This window comes from Agelaius tricolor, unplaced genomic scaffold, assembly GCF_023055355.1.
Source record: "Agelaius tricolor isolate 1412-34295 unplaced genomic scaffold, bAgeTri1.0.p SCAF_1, whole genome shotgun sequence".
Lineage (NCBI taxonomy): Eukaryota > Metazoa > Chordata > Aves > Passeriformes > Icteridae > Agelaius > Agelaius tricolor.
Window position 1 is genome coordinate 86,106,859 of NW_027269261.1, and position 15,991 is coordinate 86,122,849.

Genomic DNA, 15,991 nt, shown 5'->3' on the forward strand with positions numbered 1-15,991 from the left:
TTAGTTTTGACCCTAGATCTGACAGCTGTATTGCTGCTGGGTACAGACCTACATCCAATAATGGTCTCTGTGCCTGGAGCTCCTTGTACTCTGCAAAGGCAGTTTGTGCTTGTTTCAAAACTTCAAAAAGTGCCAGAGTATTTAATAGAATAAAGTCACTGGTTGAGTGTGATTCTATCCTAGTCTGTTTTGCTTTGTTTTTAAAACTTTGATAATCTATACAGGAGTTACACTGAAATGTTCAGCTGAGTAAACAAAAATATGGAAATCCGTATACATGACTGTGCATTGCCCAAGTGTTGTAACTTCTTTAAAGCAGTGAAAGACTTTTGTTTGAGGTTGAAGGTAATGGCACTCATTATCCTCTTCACCTGAAGCTGGAGAAATCGTGGTGCATTTTTTGGTGCAGCTGTTTGGTGTAAGTGAGCACTCCCTCAAAAGAAGGGCTCTGCTGTGTCCCACACTGCTGGAGCACTAGTGAGCTGCACTGGGCTGTGGCATCCACAGTGCCTTCTGCAGCTCCTGTGCTGCTCTAGTTAGAATGGGAGAGCCTGAGGGAGAAAGCCAGGCAAGAGGAATGTAGGTATGAAAACTAAAAGAGAAAAAAAAAATTAATTCAATTCTTTTGATAAGAAAAGGAATGAGACCTCTTTTTTTCCTTTGTATCTGTATTTCTTGTTATAAAAAGAAAAGAAAATTAGAAGTAAAAGACCAGCTCACAGGTTTTCAGATAGGCGTGTAATTGAAACAGATGTTAAAGCTATCCTCTATGCAAAAATTTATGCATAAGAAGGTGCAGTTTTGGGGTATGTTCTTGCTCCATGTTAGAGGACCCTTTCAATGAGAAGAATAGTTCTTCCTACAGGGCTTGTCATGTTTGCAGTATACAGTTTTGCTTCAAGTGGGTCTGTGTGTTCCAGCAGCCAGCTGTACAAATGGCAGGACAGACTTAGTGGGAGTATAATGAGTTGGCTAGTAAAAATGGAATGTGACAAAAATGCATGTGCAAGTTGTTTTCAGTGGCACCAACACAGTTGTCAGCTGTGGTTGGATCACTCCAGAGAAAATTCTTTTTTTTACAATGTTCTTCATTTGTCTTCTAATATCAGAGAGTGCAAGTTGCTGGTCAGGTTTGCTTCAGCAGCTGTGGGTCTATCCCCTAGAAGTTCTCAAAAGCAAACTAGTCACCAGTGTAGGGATGTATGAGTCTATAAACAAAGTAAATAGTTTAGAATCTTTTTTTCAATGGAACATGCATGATGAGAATGTCAGCAAATCTAGTCATAAGGGCTGTTTCTGACTTTGAAAGATGTTTTTTATGGATAAATTCTTCTGTTGAATAAATCTTATGATTTTCAAATTGTGTATATCATTTGGTAATGAATGAATACTGGTTACTTGAGGAAAACAGTGAATATAAATGGGTCTGCCAGAGTTGCTTACCTTACATTCTGCAGTGTTATTATTCAAAGAATCAAAAGGTAATACAGTAACACTCAAAAACTGAACCACTGCCTGACAGCTGGAGAGAAAATTCTGTTCATTTACTAAAAACTGAACATTTGGAGAATAATGTTAACAAATGAAAAACACAAAAGATAATTCCCATTGTCTTTAAACAGCAAATTTCTCATTGAAAATAAATATTTTATGCAGTAATAAAGTATAAAAAAACCCCAAGTGCTTAGTAAACATAATACCAAAAGTTATTCTTTGTGGAAATCCTAAATTTTTATTCTTTGTCTCTGATCTTAGCCTGTTAGTTGAATTTTGATGGAAAATTTGGACAATATATCGATAACCTTATTATATTTAGATTTTAATTTAAAAAGCCAAAATGTAACTTAACTGTAACACCTGGAAAATTTAAGTGTATTTCACAAGGAAGGAGGAGGTACTTCTGCATTTTATCTGCAAATGTAATAAAGAATATCTAATAGGTTAAGTGAATATTAGAGCACTTATTACTTCCATACCCCTCAGTGAGAGATTTTTATCCAAGGAACAGTTTTTCATTTATTTAGCTAAGTAAGTTTTGTATTTATCAGACTGGCTCTCTGATAATAGCTGGTACAACAATAAATTAATGTGTTCAACTTCAGAGACAGTCTTCTTACAAGACAAAACTGGGAGAAAACAATCCCTCCTTCTTGTTAATGATTAAGAAACTTTACTACAGCTTTATCTCACATGTTAATAGAGACATACAGAGAGAGAGATTTCTGCCTTCCTGGAGCCAGGTTGTAACTGGCTCTAGATCAAGGAAAAAGGTCTATCTTCAAAGTGTTATGTTACTTACATTTAGAAAGAGGATTTTGGCTTTTATAATCAAATGCATCAATTGTTTGAAGGACAGGAAAACAATATAGCTAATACTTGTGAAATTCAAAGAAGCATCAAAAAACCCACTGCAATATTAAGGCTGACATTGTTATGTGTGTAATTGAGCAAATTGTGTCTTTATATTCTTATACACTCTACTTTCTAAATATTACTTTTTATTACATATATAATTTAATAATAATTATTATTATTTATTATTTATATAATATATAATATATATTATATACTATATAATATATAATATATTTTTATATTATTATTTATATTTATTATTTATATATAATAATTATTTATTATTCTTGCTATGAAAAGACCCCAGCAGAACAAAATAAATGTATTTTTTTATTGTTGAAATAGAAGTTCTGATGTAGATAAAAGTACAGCTGTGGTAGCTTTCCCAAAGGAGTATAAATAAAGAAATTTGAAATCCTTTTAAGTCTGAGCTGTTTTGGGCTTGCTAGCCCCTATCATGCAATATTTTTAAAAACAAGAAAATCTGAGTTAATCTGTTGTTAGGTGGAACCCTGGCTCTAGAGCTGAGAATCCTTCTATACTAATGATGATATATTTCCAAAAAAAGTCCCAGGGAAATTAGCACATCATACATGGCTATCAGAACATATCCTGAGCAAGGCAGAGGAAGCTTTGTCCTCGTCAAAGAGGATGAAGATACGGTGCTTACACTGAAAAGCTGGTAAGAAAGGTTGAGTGATATCCTTGACTTGCATCTCCCCACAGAGCCCTTGTTTTTCTTGCAGAACCACTTTGAAGCCCATCAAGAGGAAGGGATGGTAATCTCTCACATGGCTGTGGCTGGAGTGGGAGTCTGGATTGCCTTCACATCTGGATCTACCCTTCGACTGTTCCACACGGAGACCCTGAAACACCTCCAGGATGTTAACATTGCCACACCTGTCCACAATATGTTGCCAGGTAGCTGAATTGCATCATATGGTAACATTTTTGTTTTATCACTGTTGTTCTTCAATGCTGTAGATTAGGCCAGAATCAGAAGGTTCATCTCAGACTTGGAGTCTGGTAAGTGTGTCCTGACTATTTGCTTTAGTAAGTCATAGTCCATCTGCTGCCCAGGTGAACAATGTGTGCAGTGAGCTGGTTGAGTAACAGCAGGTTGAGATAAGCACATGGATTCTTCTGTTTGGTCATATTTTTTGTGTGACTGTGAAACAGTTGGACAATGTAATCTGTCATGAAATTGTGTTTACTTTGCAGAGATTAGCATTTGCTTTTGGAACCTTAGAATCTAGTACACGATGGAACCATTTTGCCTAGGATCTGGACCAAAAAACCACTTGCTTAATTTTAGTTATATCAGTAGATCCAGGGAACTCAGCTGAACCACTCACATGCTGCCATTTCAGAGTGTGTTCAGTGTTTTCCTGACCCAAGCTCTAACTTGGTGATTAAATGATTAGTTTTAACTCTAACCTGTGGTTGTTAGGATAAAATTTTAAAAATTAAAACTCTTTGTGTGTTTTAAGACAGAAGCTGTTCAATAAGCAGTTGAAATGGCTTGTATCAGTTTAGCAAGTGGATGACAAAGGCTTCAGCATCAGCAAGCACATCAGGTGGGAGCTGGGGCTGTGCTGGGAGGAGAGACAGAAAAGTGGGACTGGCATGGCTGAGCATGAGGTATCCATGAGTGGACAACCATTCTTTCTATCTCTCCTTGTTTGTAGACTGGAATAGACCAAACTTCTGCAGTTTTTATGGGCAATGTGTGTGCCAGCTTTATTGCTTAGTTTTACTAGCTGAAGCCAGTTCTTCCCACACAGAGATTATATTTATATTCTCACAGGAGTTAGGCATAAATCTTACATCAAAAATGTTTCACATTTTCAGTGTCTTCTTCTTACCATGTTTTCTTTCAGATGGCATTAGCTTTGCAATAAAACTCCATTATAAATTTTGTCTGTTTGCCATGTTCTAGATAGGGTGCTTTTTACATGTGGTGTTTGACCATAGCTCCAGCACTGAACAGCAGCAAATCATCTGCCTTTAAATAGATAATTTGATTGAATTCATCAGAATTGTGCAAATAAATCAAGATCAGTTGTAAAAGGATTAACTTCTAGTATGTTCTGCTGTTCATAGCAAGGGGAAAAAGGGAAGTAAGACCCCCCCTTATACATATTTTCTGCATATAAATATGTTCAAAAATTTACCTTTGTGTTCATTGCCATGGCAATAAAACTGCTGATATAACATACCATTATTTTTGTCAAGAGTTTTAGCTAATTATAGCCCCTTGGTGTCATTCCTACCCATTTTAGTTCCTTTTTTTTTTCTCAGTGTCTTCACAGAAAGTACACCAGTGAATGGAAATGGAAGGCTATTTTGGGAGTAGGACATTATTATAGCAAATGTTCAAAGGGAGACTCCTTTCTAAAAATGAACTGAATTTCAATTATTTAGCAGCAGCTCTCAGGCCTGTTTATATGATCTCAAAAATGCTGCAACAACAAAACCTAAAGGACAGAGTTGTAGGAGGTTTACATAATAAAGCAGCAGTTTCAGAATTAAAAGGAGCTAAAGAATCAAGTTCTGTATAGTATATATTAAGACAAAAAAGGATAAAAACCCAACAAAGTGAAACTGAATTACAACATGATGAAATAGCTGTATATTTACAATATATGCATTTGCCTTCATGAGAGATTTTTATGAGATCTAGTTTTAAAGTAAACAGCTCTGTTAGCTTTCTGGAATTCAGTAGAAGTTCCTTAATATGCAGAAATAACAGATAAGTAAAAATTTAAGTGTGTTGAAATGAGAGAAAAAATTTGTGTAAAAATATTGCTAAGAGTCTTAAGAAGAGAGATATAAAAGGGCAAGATCTCTGTATAACTTGAAGAAGCTGGGCTTCTTTTCCCTGGATTTTAGAAGTAACAAGATGTATTACTGGCCCAATAGGTTACCTAGAGATGTCTTCACTTAAAAATAATGTAAATAAGAGGAATGTTGCTTCATTAAGTTAATGAAATTTTTTTTGTTGTTATACTGTGCAAGTAAAAGAAAAAATTACTGTCACTGTTAGGAATGATTACTGTGAGTTACAGTACTTAAAAGATAACTACAGTAACTAAGCAGTGTAGGAGGGTCTCATAACCTTAAAAATGAGTTCTCATAGCAGCAAATTTCCCCAATTTTGTTCTTAGGAGAAGACATTTTTAAATATCACAGCTCTCTGTCTTGTAAAGGACAGAATCACAGGGGAGTGAAATGGCACAGAATGCAATTGTCCTTATGATTTGGTGAAGTTTAGTAATGCAAAAAAACAGACTGTGTCTGGCAGATTCTTTTACCTGCTGGAGGTAATTTTAAGTGGGTGGCAGTCCACTTCTGAGTTTTGGAGATTGGAGGGCTCTCACTTTCTGGAGCTGTGGAAAGTTTGTGTGTAGGAATGTAGGACTGGAAATGAAACCAGGATCACAGAGGTGACTGTGGGATAGACATTTGGTCTAGACCGGTCTGCATTACCTTTACTTCATATATCATCAAAAATATTTCTTAATAATGTATAATAAGATTGTGTTCTGTAACAAAAGATCAAATGCCATATGAGAAAGGAAGAGAATGGTTGAGAGGAAGAGCATAGTCATTGTTATAGATCCAGCTAGCTGTTTATTTCACCATCTAGTTACTGTGGATTCACAGTACAGCTGGATTGCTTTTAAGGAGCCCAAGCACAGCTCTGTTATCTTAACAGAGAGCATGCTGAGCAGCAGAGAAACCTATTAACATTTGAAGACAAATACTCACACTTCACTAGTGCAAGATATGTCATTTGTAGAGCAAGTTTATGCTTAAAGTTTGTGATCTGTAGCTGAAGGATCAACAAAGTCAGTTTTTCACCAGCCTTTGTCAGAGCTCACATCAAAAAAATCATACTGTACATGAACAGACCACTTGTTTTTTCATAGTCACAGTAAGTATTTTATTAAAGAATATCCTTAAACAAGTTTTTGCCCTCAGCTCTACAAGAATTTGCCCTTTTAAAGAGACTACTGTAATTACTGTGACCTTGATACTTCATTGCTCGTATGGATGATCACAGGTTACCTGTTTAACAAAGAGATGATTTCTGCTTAACTTGCCATATTCTGTTTATATCCATATATGCTCCAATGGCATAAGTGTTTCCTGGAAACAGATGGATGGCAAAAGCAAAGGAAAAAATCATTTCCTCTCTATAAAAAAACAACTATAATATGAGGCTTTACAGCTTGCTTTTTTCCCACCCCGCCAGGTGCCAGAGCATGAAATGCAGTTGCCTAATGATTACTGTTGGGAAATGATAAAAAGATGAGAAAACTTCAGGTCAGCCCAGCAGATCTGTACAGTGGGCTGGTTTTTTACATTGTAGGAGCAGCATGGCCATGTAAGAGGATATGGAGCAATGTCCTCGCACCTAATTGGAGTTGAATTCAGATCTGTGAGGATTTATCCAGCTCTGGTGGTTGTTGTAATGGAGACCTGAGAAGGGTGAACACAGAGCAGACCATACACTTAATTATTGGCTTCAGTTCTTGGAAAGTCAAGATCTTGGTCAGATTAATTTACAGGTTTTAACAGTTTTTTCCTCATTGGGACAGTGTGATCTAAAGTTGCTATGTAAAGATGAGTATTTTATTGGTTTTGTAATATGTTTATCATTTTCCCTTCTTAACTTGTTAATTTGTCTGCTTATTGCATAATATATTCTGGGGAATTGTATTGACTATTTCCCTCTGAATTTGAAATATATCAAAACAAAAAGTCAGAAAATAACAAAGATAAATATGATTTCAAACCTTGGCTAGCAGATAAATTAATATTTTAAGTTAGCATATTTTAAACTTATATATATATATATTTAAAGTATCTTCTCAGATGCAGATGTTTCCTTTTCCAAGATTTCACAGCAAGCAATTTTTATTTTGACCTCACTGTAGCTGTTTCATGCTTTAGGTTGTGGTCAGTGTTAAAGATTCTAAGTTGCTGGCTGATGATTTGTTGGTTTTACCTATGGAAACAGTAACACATATTTGCCAGGGGAAAATTACTGTCTAAAAGTTGCTTCAGGTTTGGAGTATGAAATCATGAATATAATGTTATCTTTTAAATGCTTAAAAAGCATCAAAGTTCTAAAAATAGGAGCATCTTGCTTCTGCAGGGGATTGAGGCAACAGTGCACTTGGAGCTTTTGATAATATTAAAAGTTAAAAAATTGTACTCAAGTATTTGTGTAGTTTGTAGAACAAACTCTAAGTTAAGCTAAGCTTGTTCCTTAGCTTGCACTTGCTGTGGTACAGTTGGTAGGAGAAGACTCACATGTCATAAATAAATTGAGCAAGCCTGAGCTCTAAATCACAGAATTCAAATACCGATTTTTGAAAACTCCAGAACACAGAGGTGTTTAGGCATTATTTTGGAACTTCTTTTGTGCTGAAGAAGTGCCTTTGTGTACTTTGTTTTAGAAACTAAATTAATCCCATCAATATCTCAAAAAAGCCAAAACAAAAAAAAAACCCTAACATCAAACCCAACTAAACAACAAACCCATTGAAAAGGCAAAAAAAATTCAAAAGATTTGTAATTTGTGTACAACAGACTATCCTTGCTTATTTAGCTGAGGAGTGATGATGCATTCTACCAGCATAAGCACATATAGTTCATGGAACTCAGCATAGTAGTCTCTGAAGGTCTGCACAAGTACATGAAGCCTTTTAGACTTGTCCTTGTTACACCTGACCAGGATGACCTAATCATTGTGCCTTTAGGGTGGTTTAGGATGTGCTTTTAGGTAGACAGACCTTGGATTCCAGATCAGACCTTATGTGAGTTTCTTAAAACACACCATTACTGGGTTAATATTTGGTTTTGTAAAGTTCTGTGAGGAAAGACTTGGACTGTGGTCTGCCTCCAGTTTTTCAGTCAAGTGCTTTGGGTGGCTGTCAAGCTGCTCTTTCCCTGCTTTCCTAGTGAGTCTGTAATTCATATATTCCTGGATGTAAATTAGCTCAGCTTCAAGGGACAAGACAGAAAATGCATTCATTTGTGAAACACCATAATTAAGATCCTTCTCCAAAGTGTTGAACATGAGGGTTCACTCAAGTTAAGTCATACATGGAATTCAAATTCTAGACCTACTGATGAAGTGATTCACAGTTTGAGAGCTATGATGAAGATGGAATGACTGCTCTCTTACATTTAGAGTTAATAATAAATCCAAGAATGTGTATGTTTTGGACCTGAAACTCCTTGAGCTTCGAGCAGAATTTAAATGCTCCTCCCCATGACCTTGGGCAAAAGTTTGGGTAAACCATAGTTTCCATTTCTGAAGCTTGTCATGGACATTTTGAAAATGCATTTAAATGGAATCAAACATATTTTTAGTCAGCATTGCAAGCAAAAAATACTTTGTTTTCACTAGAAAAATAGCAATCCTGTAAATAGTGTTGTAGAAAACCATAGAATCATGGAGTAATTTTGATTGGAATTTGCTCTGGAGGCAGTCTTGTTCATCCTTCATGTAGAAGGCCTGATTAGACCTGGTTGTTCAAGGTCTTGTCCAGACAAATTTTTAATACTTCTGAATAGGATGGAGATCCCACTACCTCTCTCAGCAACCCATTGCAGTTTTTCACCACCTTTATGGTGATGCAGCTTTTCCCTGCCTAGAATAAAATTTTCCCATGCTCTAAATTTGAGCATGTTGTGTCTTACCATATCACTGTGCACATGTGGACAGAGTCTATCTGTCTTCTGTGCATCCTTCCATCAGGTAGGTGCAGACAGCACTTCTTTTAATATCTCCAGTCCCGTGTTCATCTTGGTTGGACTTCTTCCAATATGTCAATGCCATTCTTGTATGTGGGGACCCAAACTTAGACAGGCGGATGCAGCACTTCTAATAGAGTTTCACAGATTAAAAATTAGGAGAAAAAAATAATCATGAGCAGTCTTGAGTCATGAGTGTAGAGTGTTACTGACTATTGTGAAGTGAAATGCTTTTCTGTTTTATTATTGGGAATATACAAACCTAGCCTGTTCATACAAGCATGTTTGTAGAGACAGTCTGTGTCTACCTCTGGATGCTGTGGTTCAGAGATTTAGGGCAGAATGTTTCAGATGTTCAATAATATTTAAATTGTCATGTATGTAAAGTGTAATTCCATAATCCAACAAAACATTTGCCTTGCAATGAGTGCTTTGCTGAATTGAGATGGTTCAGCTGATTGTGTTTGCCTGAAGTTGCTTTGATCTAGGCAAAGGTCACCACGTTCAGTAACGGAGCGCTTGCTAAACCCCGCAGGGCAGCAGCGTGTCTCTGTGACCAGCCTCCTGGTGTGCCATGGCTTACTGCTGGTTGGAACAAACCTGGGCATCATAGTAGCCTTACCAGTGCCACGCCTGCAAGGGATTCCCAAAGTAACTGGTGAGTGAAATTGCTCAAACAGGTCGAGTACTGAAGATGTCACTTCTCTTCTGCCAGTATCTTAAGTGAACCTGCCAAATTATATGTATTGTTTGAATAAAAGTTAGAGCTGTGGGATGAAATTATATTTGTTTTTCTTTCTGAGCTTTACAGTACTATCCAGATACTTGTCTAGTTTTGTCTCAGTTGTTTGAGAGGGGACAACTGTTTTTCTTTAAGAAATGGGCATTAATCCTGTCTGAGTAAAGCCACATACATGGGGATGAGAAGAGAATGCTGACAGTCTTATTTCCAGATTTAGGGAAAATAGATGCATTAGGTTTAGAGACACATATATTTTAAAATGAGCATGTTGTCTAACTGTTTTTTGAATAAATTGGTTGTGTTCCCTTTTCCCCCAAACTGGAAACTTGGAATATATGAGAGTATATATTTCATTTTTTTAACAATGATCAAGGTTTTTGCATTCTGGAGAGGTGGGTTTATGAGTTACTTTCATATTACCCCATTTGAAATACAGGCACATGAATGCTACTGTATCACTATACAAATGTTTAGGCTACTATTAGAAGCAAGGTTTTAAAAGTGTGTGTAATAGGGGCTTTTCCCCAATGTTTTGGTTTCAGAATTCTGCTCAAGCTTCTGTGTTGCAGAAGGAAGCTGGCAGATTTTATGAGGCAAGCTGTTTGCAGCTTCCTCCAGAGGGAAAAAAAAAGCTTATGTAACTTCACAAAATGAGAATTAAATCCTCTGTGTTCAGCAAAATATGCAGCAATAATCTGGTGTGACACAGGATAAATGCTTTGTAAAAATCTGGAACCTATCTTAGGTGAAAATAAATACAATTACAAGAATATGCATAGTTGCAGAATCGAAAAAGTCTCTCTTCCATTTTCTGTTTTTATTATTTTGGTTTATGTCATATATTCTTGCATTTATCTGGGATCATGATTTGTCAGATTTTACATACCTAGAAACATTACATTTAGAGATCTGTTTTTATAGTCTTTGATAACTGTGTTTTGAATTTTAAAACTGTGGCTTTTCCCCATTATGTTTCCAATAGTGATAATTCATCTTTATATGAATGTACTTCCTGTAAAAGTAGAATCTTTAAAATGTGAAATGTTTCCTTAAAACGTGAAATGCATTTGGGAGTTAGGGATGGATGTAGTGATTTTAAGATTTGGGGGCTTTTCCCCTTGCTAGCCTAGCTCTTTTTAATGGTGTAGCTTACTTGATAGAATTTTTTTTCTCCCTTTTTTTGCTGTAAAAGGCACATCTATTGATGCTGTTACAGCTTCTCAATTTGGCCATGTGCAATTTTTTTTATACATTCTAAATATTTGCACTGTGTAAATCTTCCTTGTACCACCAATATCCCACTGATTAAATACTTAAAAAAAAAAAGAAAAAGAAAAAATGATTGTTCAGTCAGTTCCTTATGAATCTATAGTGGTAACTAGACAACCAGAAGGATGAGTTTTAGTTCCTGTTCTACAGTATGGATGGGTCTGTTGCAATGAAACAGATGTTCTCATACTGTTCTGAAGAGGTACAGAGGTAGAACAGGATTAATTTGGGGTACACAAAATATGTGGGGATTACTGGAGAAAACACAGTGTTACATTTGTGTTGATTCCAGCTGAAAAGTCAGCAGTATTTCTGTGCTCATGCCATAGTGGGAACAGAGCACAGCAGTACATCATCTAAAGTTCATATGCCATATTTCAGCTGATTTATTAGTCCTAAGACACTTGTGGTAGAACATTATTTTTGGACTTTTTTTTTCTGTAAATAGTGTGCACACAAGGCAAAAGACTGGATGCATATAATAGGGCTTTAAGAGTTACGCTCTTCTGAGCAAATTTCATGAACTAATTATGGTAGAACACTGTGGTCTGAGAAATAATGTTCTTTAATTGTGTCTTTTCTTTTGGCTCCAGGAAGAGGAATGGTGTCATACCATGCACACAATAGCCCAGTCAAGTTTCTTGTAACAGCTACATCTATAAACAAAAAGAACAGAAACAAACTGAGAAGCAGCCTCCCTCCTGGCTCAGAACCTAAGGACGATGACCAAAAGAACATTCTGCACAGCGAACGGCCGGGCTCTTCCCTCAGTAACACCCAGGACACTGCAGTTTGGCTGGGGGATTCAGCAGGGTCCATTGCACAAAGAAGTGACTTGTCATCATCCTCTGGGTCCCTTACTTTGTCTCATGGATCAAGTTCCCTAGAACACAGACCAGAGGACAGTAACATTTATGAGCTTCTGAAGGATCAAAATATCTCATTTAAAAGTAAAAGACAGAAATCTAAGAAAATGAAAGCAAGTTCGGTATTAGTAATTTCTGGTGGCCAAGGACACAGAAGAGTGAACAAGAAGACCAAGCAGCAGCGACAAGATGAACTAGTGTCTTCAGTGATGGTCTGGCAAATCCCACTATTAAATATCTAACTGAACTAAATCCAAGATTGTTTTTGCTATTAAAAAAATGTGATATCCTTTGGTGGCTAATGCCAGCTTAGGACCCAAGCAGATAGGCTTTATACACCTGGGAGCATTTTCAGTAGGCTTGGATCACAGGATTAAGGGTGCAAGACAGTCTTCACATACTTAGAACATTCTGCAGTGGTAGGGTATTGGAAAATGTTTAGCTATTGGTGCTGTCTTTGATACTCAGAAAAAAAAGGAATGTTAGGGACGTTAAAATGGTTTTAGAATCTCTTACCTTATTTATACTCACATTTATAAATATCTTAATTATGTTCTATAGCACTTAGGGAAGGCAAGGAAGACATACCATGTCTCATGCTGGTTTCTGCTTGCATAAATCAGTTGCTCCTACTTTTTCCAAAGTGACATACTGCATGGAAGAGTAGATTTTAACAAATTAACAATTATTTTAAAATAATAAGTAGTCTAATGTGAGCTAGTATTAATTTGGCAAAAATTATAATAGTTTAAACTTCATTCCACATACCAGAGTTTCGTTGGAACAAAACTGGCTAAATTAATTAATCAGTATTTGTTTTCTTCAACATAGAACATAGATTTTTTTAAAATACTAATTTCTAATGCTCAGTGTTATTAGAAATATTGCAGTACAAAAAGCACATTATTTTCTTGGTAGGTGTGATGTGTATGCAACTTGGTTTTGTTATACAGAAAGTTGCAAGGATGCAATGGCTTTGGGCAAATAGAAAATACAGATACAGGACAGCTGTGCATTGTAGTGCTGCTAACATCCTCCCTCTGCAACTCAATATCATAGCTAAACATGGATTGTAACATTTTTAAGGAGGCATGCACATCCAGTAAATTAATAATGAAGTTATTGATTAATTAATTAATTGGGAAGATATATATATACTAATATAGGAATATCTATAGGAAGTACTATCTATAGGTAATCACTATAAGTCCTACATTACCTGAGTTGTGATGTGTCCCCAGGCAAGCATCTATCACATACTGTCACAGTGCAACAGCAGAGATATGGTCATACCTGAGGGACAAGCCCTTTTTTAATCCCAGTTTCAGCAAAGCACAGCCCTGTAAATGGAATTGGGAAAGTGGGGTGCACAGCTTCATTCCCTCAGATGGGCAAGTTGTCACTTTGGTACTGTTAAAAGGATGAATTCTAAGTAGGAACCTGATCAATGTTTTATTTGTGAATTGATATATTTCCAAAAGAAACTTTGAACTTGGGATTCATACTGAAATTGCCTGTTGCACTAATCTCTGCACATGTGAAATACAAGACAAAGGCTTCAGCTCATAAAGACATTGCCAGAAATGGTGACAAGACACATCCTTCAGTCAAAATCTGTTTAATGCAGGTAACTTGTTAAATAGAGTTGCTGGGAACATTCTTTTCCCTCATCAGTAGACTGAAATACAGAGAAATGAGAATGATTAAATTTCAGTTTTGTGAAGAACTCTAATACTGCCCATCATTTCAGTAAAATCCCATCTGAAGTAGAACATTTGTTCAGATGTATGCATTGACTAGAATCAAATAAAACTTCTGGCTACTTTGGTACCATTATTATCCCAGTAACAGGGTAATTTGCCCTGAAATTGTTTCTGCTACTTCTAATTCAAACCTTGATTTCACTATGTTTTATTAATATGTAATATTAATATGTTTTGTTTCAATCTGCCTGTTTTAAATCACTCTCTACCATAAGGGCAGTGTTTCCCAGCATGTGCCATTTCAAGGCAAACAGTACTAGAGACTGAGGTATTTTTGTTGGATATAGTAGTAGGGTTGGGGTTTTTAAAATAATGCTGAAATTTATTTTCTTAATTTTGCAACAGATCTGTGTACATGTACAATTTTCAGCCTTTTCTGCTTTAAAAAGCAAACCTCTATCAAGATGACCCCAAAATTGTTGTGTAGGCTGAGCAAGTTTGACAGGGCACTGGACTAACATCAGGTCTTCCCTGATGCCTGACACCAGTGAGGGGGACAGAGGGAATGCTGGTGAAGGCAGTCTTTGCCTGCAAAGTGGCACCAAAATAGTCATTTCACAATCAGGTATGCATCCTGATTTCAGAGCCTTTGCCCACATCCTCCACTGAGCCATAGCAGCATGGATTGCAATGAGTCACAAAGGATACTTGTTATAGATGGGACTGTAGGCTTAGGACCTTCATTACTGTTTTGTGCTTTTCTTCCATGTCTTTTGCTATGTGTCTTGCAACTTCATTTGGGTATTGGCAGTGTTGGCATAGGCTTAGTGTTGGCTTGAGTCCTGGTAGGGAAAAAAAAATAAAGGAAAAAAGCAAAGTGCCTCTAAGCCTGGCAGCTGGCAACATTTTCCCAAACTTTTCTTCTTCTCCTCCCTGACCTACTGCTTAGGCTCCCCTGGCTTGAGAGACCAAGGCCAGTTTCATTTTCTATACTCTTCCATAGCTATGGCCCTGGGAGCTGCTCTTTGCCCACTGTGTGGAAGTACTACATTGTACAGTTTAATGTCTGTATGCTGAAAAGCAAGTTAAGAGATTCTTCTGTATATAAAGCATATATAATCTACTACCCCTTGGCTACACTGCAGCAAAAGGACCACAGGTTTTATTTTGCATGCTCCTTGGGCATGGTATTCCACGTCCCTGCCTTCAGGACTGGAGAATCACATCTACTCCCTGATGGATCTTGATCACCAGGAAGAGTAAGTAGAGTCCACCACACACTCAACTGGAAATCCATGCATTACAGGATCCTCTAGAGTATCTTGAGAGTTGTAAAGAGACAAGACATTTATCCTGTCAGTTGAAATGTAATTTTCTTCAGTTCTATCGATAGAACAAATCGATAGAACAAAGTACAAATCTGCTCTTCTGAAAGTACGTTGGAGTTTTGCCAGTGACTTCTGTAAGAAAAGAATGGGTCCCTCATTCAATTCCCCTATTTTGAGAATACCTATCTATTTATCTTTCTAAGCTGTAAAGCAAAAGAGAAGGTGTATGTCTGTCTATAAAAATACATATTGTCATAAACTAGATTTTAGTAACTAACTGAGCACAGGGGGCAATGTTCCTTTTTGACATGCAACTTTCTGGTATTACCTTACTATAAAAACAGGCAGGAACCAAAGTTTCTCTTACAGCTGACAAATAGTCCTTATAGCTGTTGTAGACTGTGCTAATCAGAGGTTGGATTTTGCTTTCTGATACTGCTTTTCTAGGTTAACAGAAGTTATGAAAATAGTAGGAAAAAAGGGGAGCAAATGTAACCACTACAATATATTCTATATATGTTTTCTAACACATAGTAGTGTCTTTTGTAACATGAGCCATAAAACTTGTGTATTTATGTGCACAGTATAAATTGAGAAAAATGTTGAATAAAAAAATATGATAAAAATTAACTTCAGAAGAACATCTTGGGTTGTCATTTTAACTAGAAGGCTAGAATTTGGGTCATGGGTTAATGAATAATATATATATTAATGGACTTATGCAAGAGAAAATAGCATATGTGGTTAGGACGACAAAGATAAATTTTTAAATTTTTTTTAGTTTTCTATTTCTACAATTTAAACGCCAGCAAATGCAGTTTCTGAAAATTATGCAGTCATTTATTATAAGGTTTTGTTACTGTATCAATGGACCCAAATAGTTTCTAAGCAGTAGAATTTCTACTATGCTGTGTGGAGTAAGCATCAGCACTTGGGCAGCATACATGCTGCATAAAA

The 15,991-nt window shown here is 36.4% G+C and overlaps 1 protein-coding gene across 11 annotated transcripts in view; it reads left to right on the forward strand.

The window, feature by feature from the left end:
• The window catches only part of ARHGEF10 (Rho guanine nucleotide exchange factor 10), a 110,164-nt gene extending 94,500 nt beyond the window's left edge, over positions 1 to 15,664 (forward strand). For all 11 annotated transcript variants that reach the window (XM_071442090.1, XM_071442100.1, XM_071442064.1 and 8 more), the window contains 3 exons: positions 3,102 to 3,276; positions 9,662 to 9,784; positions 11,731 to 15,664. In XM_071442090.1, the coding sequence (XP_071298191.1) occupies positions 3,102 to 3,276; positions 9,662 to 9,784; positions 11,731 to 12,245 (813 nt within the window). In that variant the 3' untranslated portion in view covers positions 12,246 to 15,664. The remainder of the gene's footprint in view (positions 1 to 3,101; positions 3,277 to 9,661; positions 9,785 to 11,730) is intronic.
• Positions 15,665 to 15,991: the final 327 nt, after the last annotated feature.